This window comes from Nannospalax galili, unplaced genomic scaffold (assembly GCF_000622305.1).
Source record: "Nannospalax galili isolate Female #2095 unplaced genomic scaffold, S.galili_v1.0 scaffold128, whole genome shotgun sequence".
In the NCBI taxonomy this organism is placed as follows: Eukaryota; Metazoa; Chordata; class Mammalia; order Rodentia; family Spalacidae; genus Nannospalax; species Nannospalax galili.
The window spans coordinates 5,152,360-5,166,095 of record NW_008360322.1 but is presented as its reverse complement, the minus strand read 5'-3'; the positions used below and the strand labels follow the sequence as shown (position 1 = coordinate 5,166,095).

General features: G+C 41.6%; 1 protein-coding gene across 1 annotated transcript in view; it reads right to left on the bottom strand.

Annotated features, from left to right (window-relative positions):
* The window catches only part of Lvrn (laeverin), an 87,393-nt gene extending 74,496 nt beyond the window's left edge, over positions 1 to 12,897 (bottom strand). The window contains exon 1 of the mRNA XM_008825276.3: positions 12,200 to 12,897. Within this exon, the coding sequence (XP_008823498.1) occupies positions 12,200 to 12,897 (698 nt within the window). The remainder of the gene's footprint in view (positions 1 to 12,199) is intronic.
* Between the last annotated feature and the right edge of the window lie 839 nt (positions 12,898 to 13,736).

Here is a 13,736-nt window from a genome sequence, read left to right as displayed (position 1 = left end):
TTTGGTCTTTTTGAAACAGGGTCCCTCTGTAGCCCCAGCTGGCCTGGAACTCACAGAGATTCACCTGCCTCTGCCTCCCAAGTGCTGGGACTACAGGCATGCGCCACCACACCTGGCCAGCATGTGTATTTCTTAAAGCTGAAAGACTTGGAGGCTGGTGCTTTCACTCTTAGAACTGAAACTGACACTGAACCATGGTCCTACTCCTACCCAGTGGGGACCTAAGAGGCAACTGAACTGCTGACTGCTTTTCAGGCAGATCCAGAATACTGTTGCCTCGGGGCACCTGGAAGCCCTAGGCAAGGGAAGGGTGAGTATTCCTCAGAAGAGCTTTGAGGCCCACGACAGTGTGAGCCAGTGTGCGGATTTGGTTGGGTTTTGTCCAACAGAGCCACCCGGAAGAAGCTAAAGCAGCTTAAAGATACATTACTTGATGTCAGGGGTTGAGGTACCAGTGACAGTGAAGAAACCTGTGGAGCAGCAAGAGAAGTTCCTGCTGAGTCAAGGGAATTATTGAAGAAACAGAAATGGCAAGAAAGCTAACAAGTGTCTAAAGAGATGATAAATGTCCTAGAGAAAAAGGTGTCTGCTAGGCCAGAGTGCAACAAATGACAGAGCACTAGTTCAAGTGGGAGGTAGTGTGTAACTCTACTGTGACTCTTCCCCAAGGGAAGAGTGTCTGTCCCACTGGACTCTATGATGTTGAAACAGCAGCTATTAAGTTGGGCAGGGAAGAGTGGAGGCATGAAGTAGAGAGATGGAAAACCACTTTCCCTGCCCTGCTGCAGGTGTCATCCATGAATCAAGTCCTGGAATAGGAAGGAAAGATGAAGGGGAGGGAGGAGAATCAACAGCAAATAGTTCAGTGTGTATAAGCCATATTTTCTCAGTTTTGCCTCTGACTATATTTGTAATAGTGATTGTCGATCATCTTTCACTTAAGAATAAACGGAATTATGGGCTGCTAGAGTCCTCATATGAAAATAAGAAAGATCATTCTACCCACTAAACTGTAAAAGAACAGTGGGGGAAACAAAATTGTATTGTTGGTGCATTGAGGTATGCTTTCACCATATGTTAATTACATTTGTTTTAAAAAGATACAGGATGTACATCTTTGAATAGCAAAATCACTTACCAGAGAAAACTACTCTATCACATGGTATATGAGTTTCATACCCATACAGGCAAGGAAATTACCTTTCCCCTCTAGGACATCAACATCACATGCCTGGCACTGCAGTTCACTGACCTTGTTTTGAGACATGCAAATTCTTTCCTAGCATTGCTCAATTTTCTATTTTGAGAGTGTGTCATACCCTCGGCACTCTGCTAGATTTCCCAGCATAAAAAAGCAACTTCAAGAAAGTCTTTTCCAATGCTGTGTTCTCGCTGCTTGATTTTAAGTATGCTTCTCTCACCTTTATGTCTCCTCAATAGAGATCCAAATTTTCTACAACTATTCTGTCAGTACTTCTCTTCGTCTTTCTGTTTTCTGTTGTCTAAACATCTAGTAGTTACTTCTTACCTTTTATCGGTGAATACCATGATCAAAAACTCAAGAATATTCCCTAAGACTTTAAGAGTATGGTTGTATAAAAAGTGGGCACCGGGGATGGAGAGATGGCTCAGTGGTTAAGAATACTGATTGTTCTTGCAAAAGACCCAGGTTTGAATCCCAGCACCAACATGACAGCTAAAAACTGTCCTAACTCCAGTTCCAGGGGGATCTGATGGCCTCTTCTGTCCTCTGCAAGCATTACATGACATGGGTACACTTACCTACATGCAGGCAATACACTCATACACATAAAATAAAATAAAATTTAAAAAACAATAAATATTTTTTTTCAAAAAGTGGGCACCAGTGAGATGGCTCAGTGGACAAAAGCCCTTGCCACCAAGCCTGATGACCTGAGTTCTATCCTCAGGACCCACAAGGTGGAAGGAAAGAACTGACTTTCCTAAGTTGTCCTCTGACCTCCACACAAAGTGAATAAAGATAATAAAAAACTTTCAAAAAGAAAAAAGTGGAAAAGGACTTAGGAGACCCTACCATACCATAGTAATTAGCAGATATGAACCCTTAGTTTCTAGGAACTTAAACAACAAGTAAGTGACAGAGGTGACCAGAATCAATGCTCTAGTTTCCATAGTCTAAAGAGATGAAATAATTAGGAGTAAACACATCAAAGTATGCATGTGTATAAAACCTTCCTAAGGAGGTAGAAGATCTTCCTAAAACTAATTAAAGAAGACTTAAATAAGCAACACTAAATTGTAAGGAGACAGTGGGAAAAAATTTATTTTTACTGCATTATGAGGTATGCTTTAATCTGTAATTTGGGAGATCAGACAAAGAAAAGACATAGGGATGGGACGAGCCCCATGGTAAGCTGAACAATCACCAGGGCTCGCACAGTACTAAGTACTGTTTGGTTCTCACTACCCAGACAACAGAAATCACCAGAATATTAAACAGAGGATTATTAGACTGAGGTCAGGAAGATAATGTCTGGGTAGTAAAATAAAGAGGCCCTAGTGTAAAAACAATTGTATAATTGTTTGTAAAGAGCTTAAAAATAAGGCTGAAGAGGATTAGAAGGATCACCAAAGCACTTCAGTGTCTATCTGAAATAGGTTTCTTTAAATCAGCACAGCAAAATACAACACACAACATAAGAACTTCAATGTTGGTCACTCAGTAAAAATAAGAAAATGCTCAAATATTTGTAAATAAAGCTCTGAATAACAAGTAAAGAAATTGAAAGTATTCTGAACTGAATAAAAATAAGGAAACAATAAAATGTCATTTGTGTCAGGCTGCTATAGTAATAGTGGGAAATTTATAAGACTAAGTGCCCATTCTAAAAAGGAAGATATTAAATTAATATTTTGCCCCCCAAATTCCCTCTGGGTCTCTCTCCTGTGCTATCAAGCAAACCATATAACATATCTTCATGTGCATTTATTAACTTACAAAAGAATGAGTACCCAGTGCCTAGCCCTGCACCGTGGCTAGGAGCCCACCATATCAGACTGTACCACGCCCATAGTCACCGCTAGGATTCGCTCATGCCTCTGGGGCCAGCGATCTCGCCCCAGGTCCATAAGAGTCAGTCCATTCTGTCCTTGAGCTGCTGTGCCGTACCCACACCACACACACTAGCGGCTTCCGTCCCAAGATGGCTCCCACCAGTCCCCCAGTAGTCCATGCTCTGTGACAGCCCCGGCCCTTGGAGGAACTAGCCAATTGGGAGACATACCCTCATGTCAAGAATATGAAAAGAAAATGAATTCCAAAGTAAAAAAAAAGGAAATAATAAAGATCAAAATACGTCATTGAAATTAAATGGAAACAAACAAACAAACCAGAAAATCAATCAGACCAAATGTTGGCTACATATAAATCTCTAAGAAGACTGATCAAACTTATCCACTATTAGAAATGGAAAGGACCTTGGAGAGTGCCACCCTAATTTATAGTCATCAAAGCTGAGACCCTGAAAGTTTCTACAACTCCTAAATTGTAAGCTGGTACCAGACCAGGGCTCCAGCTCCCAAATAAAGAAGACATAATTTGCCACTATTGGGAATGAAAGAAATGGTATCATCATAGATCCACAGACATTAAAACAACTCCTTGGGTAACTTCATACTTGTAAATTTGAAATCTTTGATTAAATGGGAAAATTCCTTGAAAGACACAAACTACTTGAACTCACTCAAAAAGGAGTAAATATGCTAAATAACCCTACATTTACTAAATAAATTTAACTTGTAGTTTAAAACCATTCCACAAAGAAATCATAGATACAGGTGGCCTCGTTGGTGAATTTCCCTCAGGCATTTAAGAAAAAAATACAATGTTGCACAAATACTTTTTCTAAAAATTGGAAAAAATAGTTCTGAACTCATTCTTTAAATCCAGCGTTATACTTTGCTACCATAGATAGATAAAGACACTGCAAGAGGCCAGCAATTGCAATGTGACAGCATCTCTATGAACATAACAGGAAAAAAATTAGGAATAAATTTTTAACAAAACAAGTCCAATAACGTATAATAAGGCCAACATATCAAAACCAAGTGTCATTTATTATAGAAATAGAAACAATTTATTTTAAGAAAATTGCTGGGTATGGTGGTGTATGCCTTTAAATCCCAGCACTCGGGAGGCAGAGGCAGGTGGGATCTCTGTGAGCTCCAGCCTAGTCTACCTAGCAAGTTCTAGGCCAGCTGGGGCTATGGGAAAACCCTGTCTCAAAAAAAAAAATCACTATAATTTAGCATCTTACCCAGCTGAGGAAAACCCAAATGATCCACTCAATATGTACAGAACAAGATTTGACAGGATCTGTCATCCACCCCTGACAAACTCAGAAAATGAGAAATAGAAATAATCTAATCAAAGAAATGTACAAGAAAAAGAATCCACAGAGGAAACCACTAACACTGAATGTTTTCACCCTAAAGTAAGAGAGGAGACTAAGATAGCTGCACTTTTTTTTTCTTTTAAACATTTTTCTGGAGACGCTAGACATTGGAAAAAGGCAAAGAAAACTAAAAATCACCTAAATAAACTAAAAGGTAAGACCATCTTTATTAAGAACAATAGAATCATCTCTGTTGAAAATAAAATGGAAAATTAAACTAAACAAAGAATTCTGCAAGGAAAAAATCCCACAGAGGAAATCATAATTAATGGTCTAAGACTGTATGTGTTCACCCTAAAATAAGAGAGGAAACCAAGATATCTGCACTTCTCTCCAAACTTCTCCACATTTATGCTACAACAGAAGGAGATGACCATAGTAATTGGTATTTTTTAAAAAATTATTTTTCCCCAGCACTTGGAAGGAGGCAGGGGGATGATAACTTGGAGGCCAGCCTGGGCTGGACAGCAAGAGCCTGTCTCAAAACAAAATTTTAAAAAATCTTTTTGCAGAACGTTAGATGCTATGCTTCTAACATCCGTCCTTAACGTACATGGGTCTTGCACTCAGTGAAGGTGTGGAAGCAAAAAAAAATGTTATAACTAATATTATTATACTATCACCCCAGTGAAGGGACCCCCAGGGCTCCCACTTATTCATTAGGATTAGAGCTATAAACAAGGGTCTTTTATGGGGCCCAAGCTCATCCTAAAGGGGCAGAAATAGAACATGATCCCTAATATTCTTAGACTAGAACTAATTTTACCTTTCATAACGCGACTCTTCTTAAAATGGTCAGGTTCAATTCATAGCTATTCTGTAGCTCAGAATGTTTGATTGATTTGTATAGTACTTGCCAGAAAAAAAAGACTTAAAAAAATTTCCCAGTGCATGTATTATCAAATGATGAAGCTATTCACCAGTTAAATAAATGTCCTTCAGTCTAGGACTGTCCTCTGCAATGGATTCCTATGCACTTGGTACAAAGCATCATTAGTAGCACAATGTTTTATGGAGTGCTTGATAATTGCTTAGCCTTGGATGAAACATAAAGTCATAACTCAAGTCATTTGTACTGGGTGAGAAACTTATTTTTCTTGGAGAGGACCAAAAGCCCTCATCAAAATTTACTTTCCAAAACTCAGATGTATAAAACAGTCTTAAACCAATTTCTTCATACTCTAAAATCCATATTTTCACTTATGGCACAGAAAAAAAATGCAAGTTTATAAATTAGAGCTTCTTTGTTGTACTGTTTAAATCAATCTTGTTCAAAGGAAAAATTGATTCAAAATCCAAACTTCTTTTCAGGGACTTAGTTCTTTAGGACATAAAATCTAAGATGCTTCTTTCTATACCCAGATGTCATATTCAAAAAGGAAAAGAAAGAGAAAAGTTCATGAAAGGAGAGAACTCATATTGATCAGATCGGTATGGTTGCATTCCCTGGACTGCTGTGACTTGTGAATCATTCCTTCATAATAAAGGCTCAGTGGTTCACACTCATGATGAGACCATAAACTGGGCTCTTGCTTGTTTGGCAGGTCATCTGAGTCTGGCTAATCTCTCTTTGAAGCCACCTTGGGCAGTCACTTTTATAGCATTCCTCAAAATGACTGTTTATTCTTGGCATAGTGATATCTCTGTACCTTTCCAGTCAGTATTGTCCACTCCCAAGAGAAATTCTAGATCCCTTCAGGCCTCCATCGAATCACAAGGACCACCTGCACTATTTAGAGCCCATGACTTAAGAGACTTCTATTCCATGAAATAGAAGCCATAATTGTTGCAGAGCCTCCTAACAATTACAAAGGGAAGAATAAGGCTCCCATGGAGCTGCCTTGACCACATCCCTAAAGAGCACAATATCTGGTAATAACCTTGCCTCAGTGCTAATCTACAGCCAACACGGAGGATACAAACACTTCTCCTTTGCTTGTGATAGGCAACAGTTCTGCGGTGTGGTTCACTACCTCCAGAACTTTTCTAGAGGGTCTATCTGATTTTATGTCTTAGAGATTCTTCCTTCCCTTCCCAGCCCCACATCCCCATTCTACATCTCTTTTTCCATGGAAACATTTCCTAAGAAACTCCTTTGTCTGAGGGTCATGCTTATTAAAAGTAGGAGGCTGGAAAGTTAAGACACTTGCTCACTCCATTTTCCTCTTCCCTTTCCCCCCAAGCCTTCCTCCTTCCAGCCTCACCATCCAGTAACTGCTCCTAACACAAAGAAGAGGTCCCTAAAGCTGTATCAATATGCAAAACTCAGTCATTATATAATATACTATATTAACAGGCTAAAGAAGAAAAATCATATAACCACAATAATTGATGCAGAAAGTGTTTCATAAAACTCAATACCCATTCATGAAAAAAAATTTTCTTGGAAAAAAATATGAATGGAACTTCCTTAACTTGATAACTTATATAAAAACCTAAAATAAAAATCATACTTAATAATGAGAGACTAAAAATTTGCCCCTAAGTTTAGGAAGAGGAAAAAAAGCAAGAATGTTCACTCTTACCACTCCTGTTTAACATAAAGTTTTAGCTAGTATAAGAAGACATAAAAAGAAATTAAATGGCATATGGATTGGAATAGAACAAATAAAACTGGCCCTACTTGCATATAATATGGTGTTCTATATAGACAATCCAAAAGAATAAAAAAAATTACTCTAGATTTAGGGAGCCAACAAGGGCATGGGATATAAGATCAACATAGAAAACAGTGTTGTAATATGGTAGCAACATATACATAAAAACAAAAATTTTAAATGCAAAATAAATTAATAATTGTGCTAATAGAGTTAAATATTTGTGTCTGAATCTAACATAACTCATAAAGGATTTGTATGCTACACTTAAATCCATTACCCACTTTGAGTTAATTTTTATAGATTAGGATGTTTTAAGTCAAGGTTCACTTTTTTTTTTTTGTCTATGGATATCCAGTTGTTGTAGCACCATATGTTGAAAAGATCACCTTCCACATACCAAATTCCTCTTGCATCTTTGTAGAAAGTCCGTTGACTGTATTGTACAAGGCTAAGATTTCAAGAATGTTCATTCTTAACACTCTTGATTAACATAGTGCTAGGAGTGTTATCCAACACAATAAGACAGGAAAACAAATGGAATACCTATGAAGCAAAGGAGAAGGAGTGTTTGTACTGTGCACACTCATTGTAGACCGGCTAAAAATAATAAAATTCTAACAAAATAAATAAAGATCTGAGTAACTGGGAATTTTGTGTTCATGGATTGGAAGCTTCAACATAATAAAGGTGTCCATTCACTCCAAATTTGTTGAAATATTTAACATAACTCATATCAAGACATTAATAAGGGACTAAGGACTTAGCTCAATTGGTTGAGTGCTTGTGTAGCATGCACGAAGCACTGGGTGCAGTCCCATGTACTGCATGAAAACCTGACATAACAGCACATGCCTGTAACTCCAACACTTGGTAGGTAGAGACCAGAGAATTGAAGCTCAAGATCATCTTTGGCTACAAAGAGAGTTTGAGACCAGCCTAGGCATGAGACCCTGTCTCAAAAAAAATGTCCCAACAAGATTTAACAGAAATAGATAGATAGAATACTGTAAAATACTATGGAACATCACAAGAACTAAAATATCTAAAAAATACATGGAAAAAGACAACACCAAGACTTAGACAACTATAGTAATCCATTAATCACGACTATGCAGTACAGGAAGGAACACAGACACATAGATCAATGGGGCAAATAACCCAGTAACAATCCCACACATTATAGCCGGTGGATTTTTGACAAAGATACAAAAACAATTCAAGGGGGAATAGTAGTCTTTCCCACAGATGGTGCTACAGCAACTGGATATCCAAGGAAAAAAATGAACCTTGACCTAAACATCTTAATTTATATTAAAATTAATGCAAAATGGATTATGGATTTAAATGTAAAACATAAAAAATAAAATTGTCAGGGACTGAAGAGATGGCTCAGAGGTTAAAAGCCTTGGTCATTCTTGCTTCAGAAGACTGGGGTTTGAATCTCAGTACCCACATAGCAGCTAAAAACCATCTGTAATTTCTGTTCCAGGGAATTTGATGCTCTCTTCTATCCTCTGTGGGTACTGCATGACATGGGTGCACTTACATGCATGCAGGCATAATACTCATACACATAAAATAAAAATAAACAATTTTTTAAAATTTTAAATAAAAAATAAAACCGTCAGAAAATCTTCAGAAAGTAGAAGTTAGTGTAGTGTTAAGAAACGTTTCCCAAAACATGATCCAAATATATCACAAAGAATTCAGATCTAGCATACATAAGGAACTGCCAGAATTCTGTAGTGAAACTAACTCAAATAGAAAATGGGCAAAGATAGAAGGAGACATCGCAGTGAACATGCTATGTAGATCCAGAATGAACACACAGGAAGATGTTTAATGCCATTAGCCATTGGAGAAATGAAAATTACAATGAAATGTCACTGTACACACCAACACATTCTGCTGGTGAGGGTGCAAAATGGCATAGCCACTTGGGAAAACAATTTGGCAATTTATTAAAACTGAAATATGTCACTACCATATAACCCAGTAGTTATACTATGGACAACTATCCCAGAGAAATAGAAATGTATATTCACATAAAATCCTGTACACAATTATTCATGGAAACTTTATTTGTAGTAGGCAGAAAATAGTAACAACCAAAATATCCATCCATGGGCAAATGACTAAAATTGCAGTATATCCCATAATGGAATATCAATCAATACTTACAAAGGTTTGAATTACTGATATACACAACTAGGAGGAATCTCAAAAACAGTGTGTGTGTGTGTGTGTGTGTGTGAGCTATAGATGACCTGTTTAGGACTGAGCATAATACATTGACTCATTCTCTTCACTGTGACCAGTTGTGAATCTCTGTATTAACCTCTGTTCACAGCAAAAAGGAACTTCTCTGATGAAGACTGAGAGCTGTACTAATCTATGGATATGGAGACAAATATTTAGAAGGCAGTTTAATACCATGTGTACTTAGCAAAACAATTCTAGTAGGTTCTTTCCTAGGGCCTACAACCTCCCCAGCCATAGGTTCTTGGCCAGGTTCACAGTACCAGGCAAGAGTTCCTTCCTGTGGATCAAGCCCTAAATTTGACCAAAAAGTGGTTGGTTATTCCATAACAGTCATGCCACTATTGCACCAGACTATACTAGAATGTATTGTGCTCAGTCCTAAACAGGTCATCTATACCACACACACACACACACACACACACACACACACACACACACACACACACACCCCTGATACCGGGAGGTAGAAAGAATGTAAGAGTCAGTGATTTGGGGGGAGTGCTGTGAAACAGCGTCTTCTGGACATAACATAGCTGATGCACTCATGAACTCACTGTATCTGTGCTTGCCTGCACAAGACCTGCACAAGACTAAGTCCATCAACATTTCATTCTAGAAGGGAGGAAGGGCTCATGAGGTCCCACTCTCCCTAAGGGGTGACTGACAGTTAATAGTGGCTGGAGGAAGGAGAATGAGACAGGGTAATAGGATGAAAAGGACTAAAATTCATTATACACATATGAAACTATCAAAGAATAAAAAATAATCATTGTCTTAACTATTTTAAAGTGTATATTCCAGTAGTATTACAACCATGCCTTGTACAAATAATGTCCAGAACTCTTCATCTCACAAAACTAAAACTCTACATCTGTTAACTGATAACTCCCAGTCCTGTAGCTTCTTGCTCCTTCCCAGCTAGGAACCCTCTTAGACTCATAAACACCAGGAAGTTGGCAGTTTCCATGTTTGGATAACAATAACAGGTAGCACTGCCCATGCTGTGTGCCTGTCACTATGTACCTCCTTTCTTGTGGCATTGTCATAATGCTCTCAAAGCTGGTTGTGAATATGTCTTTTCTGCTAGTTAAGAAAAAGACTCAGGGAGGTGAAGGGCTCAGTTGACACAGCTCATTTTCACACTAGGGCCTGGTGAGCTCCCACAATTCACCTTGCCTCAAGCCATCATTCTGTTAAGGTCCTTTGTGGCTCTGATTTCAGGCCTAACTATGTTATGGTTCCAGAGGCAGAGAGACCCAAGGGATCATCAACTTCCTGGTAACAGTTCTTCAGAAACCACAATTCTAGAACCCTGTCTGAGTTTCAATCTTCTGAAAATGTGGTTTCCATTTGACTAACATAGTAGGAAAATGGAAAGGGACTTTCCTCTCCCATGTTAGCTTGTCTGGGTCATAGATCCACTAAGAAATGAGGAACGGATGGTCAAACAAGCCAAGACAGTAGAAAGGCCTGCCGGATGCCTGCATAGCTTCAGTTCTTTCCTCTGCAGGACTGAGGCACACGCTTATTTTAAATTGTTCTCAGTGCCTGTAAGTTAGGTAACACGTCATTCTTATGAGACAAATTTAAGTTATTTTCAAGAATTAATGCATTGTAAGAAAACCAATCATATTGTCCTTTAAAAGTTACAGGTTGTATATCCTCTGAGGGAGCTCATTAAACTTATTTAAAACCATTGAAACTTTGGAGAAAATGTGTAAAAGGTGCTTTAGGGGGTACTTTGGTGTGGTCTCCTGCCCTGTCCCCATCCCGTGCCCCTGCCCCCAGCATCTGCAAATATTTTCTCTAATAATAAGGAGTAAAGTGCATGCAGTTGTGTAAATTGCAAATGTTCCTCCAGTGTGTGAATGAACAAAAAGATCACTGCTTTTTGAGAGGGGGGGGAGGAAGGAAGGAAGGAAGGAAGGAAGGAAGGAAGGAAGGAAGGAAGGAAGGAAGGAAGGAAGAAAATATGTTATCTTCCATTTTCTGGGTGTTGGCAAGATTTCAGTAGTCGGGCCTCAGACCATAGAAAGAGATGATTCTTGGGCAGGGGCTAGAAATACTCCCGGTGGGAGACATTATCTCAAACGAATGTTTAGGAACACACGGCCACAAATTCCAGGAGAGGAATCCCAGAAGGGCAGCGGGCTCAAAAGCTCTGGAGAACGCAGGGGATGCCACCGCTGGCCACAGAAAGGGGATGTGGGCCCCCAAAGCAATCAGGGGCAGGGATAAATGAAGGACGATTCTGAGTTTTTGCAGAACCTTAGTAAAAACCAAAGGGAACAAGCATCCCTGATGTGGGGTATTTTTTTTTACTTTTTTATTTTTATTTTTTTGCAGGAGCTGCAGTTACCTGGGCCGGGGGGCGGGGTGGGGGGACGACACACACACAGCAGAGCGCAGTTAGCGAGCAGAGAACCACAGAATCCGGAAGCATGCTTTCCTCCTTGCTTCTCCAGCTTTAACGCCAGAAGAACCCACAGATTCTGAACCCTTTGGTAAGGGGGCGGGGTGGAGTGTCCGAGAGTTTGAATTTCTAACAAGCTGTAATAAGCCGCCGTTGGCCAAAACTAATCTTTGAGTAGCAAGGGACTGATTCAGAGGGTGAAAAAAATTCTGGGTAAAGAAGTTTCTAAAGAAAATGAGTGGGACGCGACCTCAAAGGATGGGACAAATTAGATAGCTGGAGTGGGGCTGAAAAGCAGCCAGAGGAGGGACCTGGGTCTCAAAGCGTCTTTATTCTTAGTGAAGTTGTGTGTGTGTGTTGGGGGGGGGGGGGGATTGGATAAGGAAGGCTTCACCTTTAGCTCTGGAAGAGGAGAAAACATCTTTCTCTAAACAGAAGGCGCACTCTTGGATCTTGCTGGGGCGGGGATGCGGGGCTGCAGCTCTTACCTGCGCTCGCCCTGGTCGGTGTAGACATTCAGGAAGAGCCCCTCTGTGACTTCCTGCAGCACCTTGCCAGAGAAGCTGAGGTACAGCTCATAACGACTACCCGGCTGCAGCGCCTGGCCGAGCTCCAGTACCATATATTGCGTGTGGAGCGGGAACCAAACATCATCCACCCGCATGCTGCCCAGGGTGGCGTTCCTAGTCTCCCGGTCCAGGGGACCCCGCACTTCCACGCGCTCATAATCCAGAAAGAGACTATGCAGCAGCAATCGCGAGGTGGCCACTGTGCAGCGTATGGTGATGTTCACCTGACCGGTGAAGGTCAAGCTCGGCGTGGGCAGATCATCGGGCCGTAGCCGGGGCCACAACTGCAGATCATAGTGAAGGGGCACAAGCCACGGCGGCAGGCGCAGCTGGTCCCAGGGCTCCGGGGGTCGCCAGTCTTGCGGGGTGGTGGCCACCGACGGCTCACGTCCAGCGCCTGGTCTCTGGGTCGGTGGTACCTGGTCCCACCCGCCAGGGGGTAGCGACGAGGCTTCCTGGACCCGGACAGTGTCCTGCTGGGATGGCTGCACGCGCGCGCTCTTGCCGTACAGTGCAGCTAGCACAACCAGCACCAGCAGGAGCGCGATGAGCAGCCCGGCCAGCAGCAGGGCCACTCCACGGCTCACATAGATGCCGGAGCTGGAAGGGGGTCTCATGGCAGGAGTCTGGGGCGGGCGCGACTTGAGAGACTAGAGACAGCGGCAGTGGGTCAAACCCCGGAGGGCAGGATGCGCGGGGATGAGACACACCCCTCTCGGTCCCACCTCTTATGTACAGTCTTTCCTCCTCCAGGGGCCTGGAAAGACTGGGACCAGGCTTTCCCCTCCTAACCAGATCCAGATCCAGCCTAGACCTACCCCCGCCCCACCAGAGACTGGGAGGAAGGGCGGACCCCGCATGCCAGGGCGTGCTCCCCTTTGGTCAGTACCAGAGGCAGCTTCCTATCAAACCCCAACCTGGACAGGTCCTGCGGGGTTGTTGGGATTAGTGTGACTGACTGGAGTGTGTGCTGCCCTGTTTAGGTGTTGTCAGAAAAAGTCAGGTACTGAGTACCCTCCTTCACCTAGTGATGAGTAACTCACCGCCCAGGCTTCCTGTGCGGGGAGGAGTTAAGAACGACTTTTGGGGACACTCTCTGAAATGACTCTGCAAGAGACGATCAAGCCGTCGTAACAAATATCTGAACCCAAACTAAGGTCCTGGAGTCTCCAGATTAAACCCGGCATGCACGCGGCGCCTACAGCAAGTGCGAGCTTGGAAATTTTGGAGGCAGGGGTAAAAAATCTAGGGAGCCCAGAGTCGGCATGTTAGGGATGTGAAGGAGGGACGGTGTGGACCAGGAGTCCCCACTTAGGTCCGCAATTTTCTGGGCAAAGAATTCCCCTTCCGGGAGAGGGATTTGGCTCTCTGCATCCCTGCACAGGAAGGACTCCTGCTTACAAAATATGACCATTTCAAGCGAAGATAAAGCAGTTGGTCCTCTCGGAAACCATCC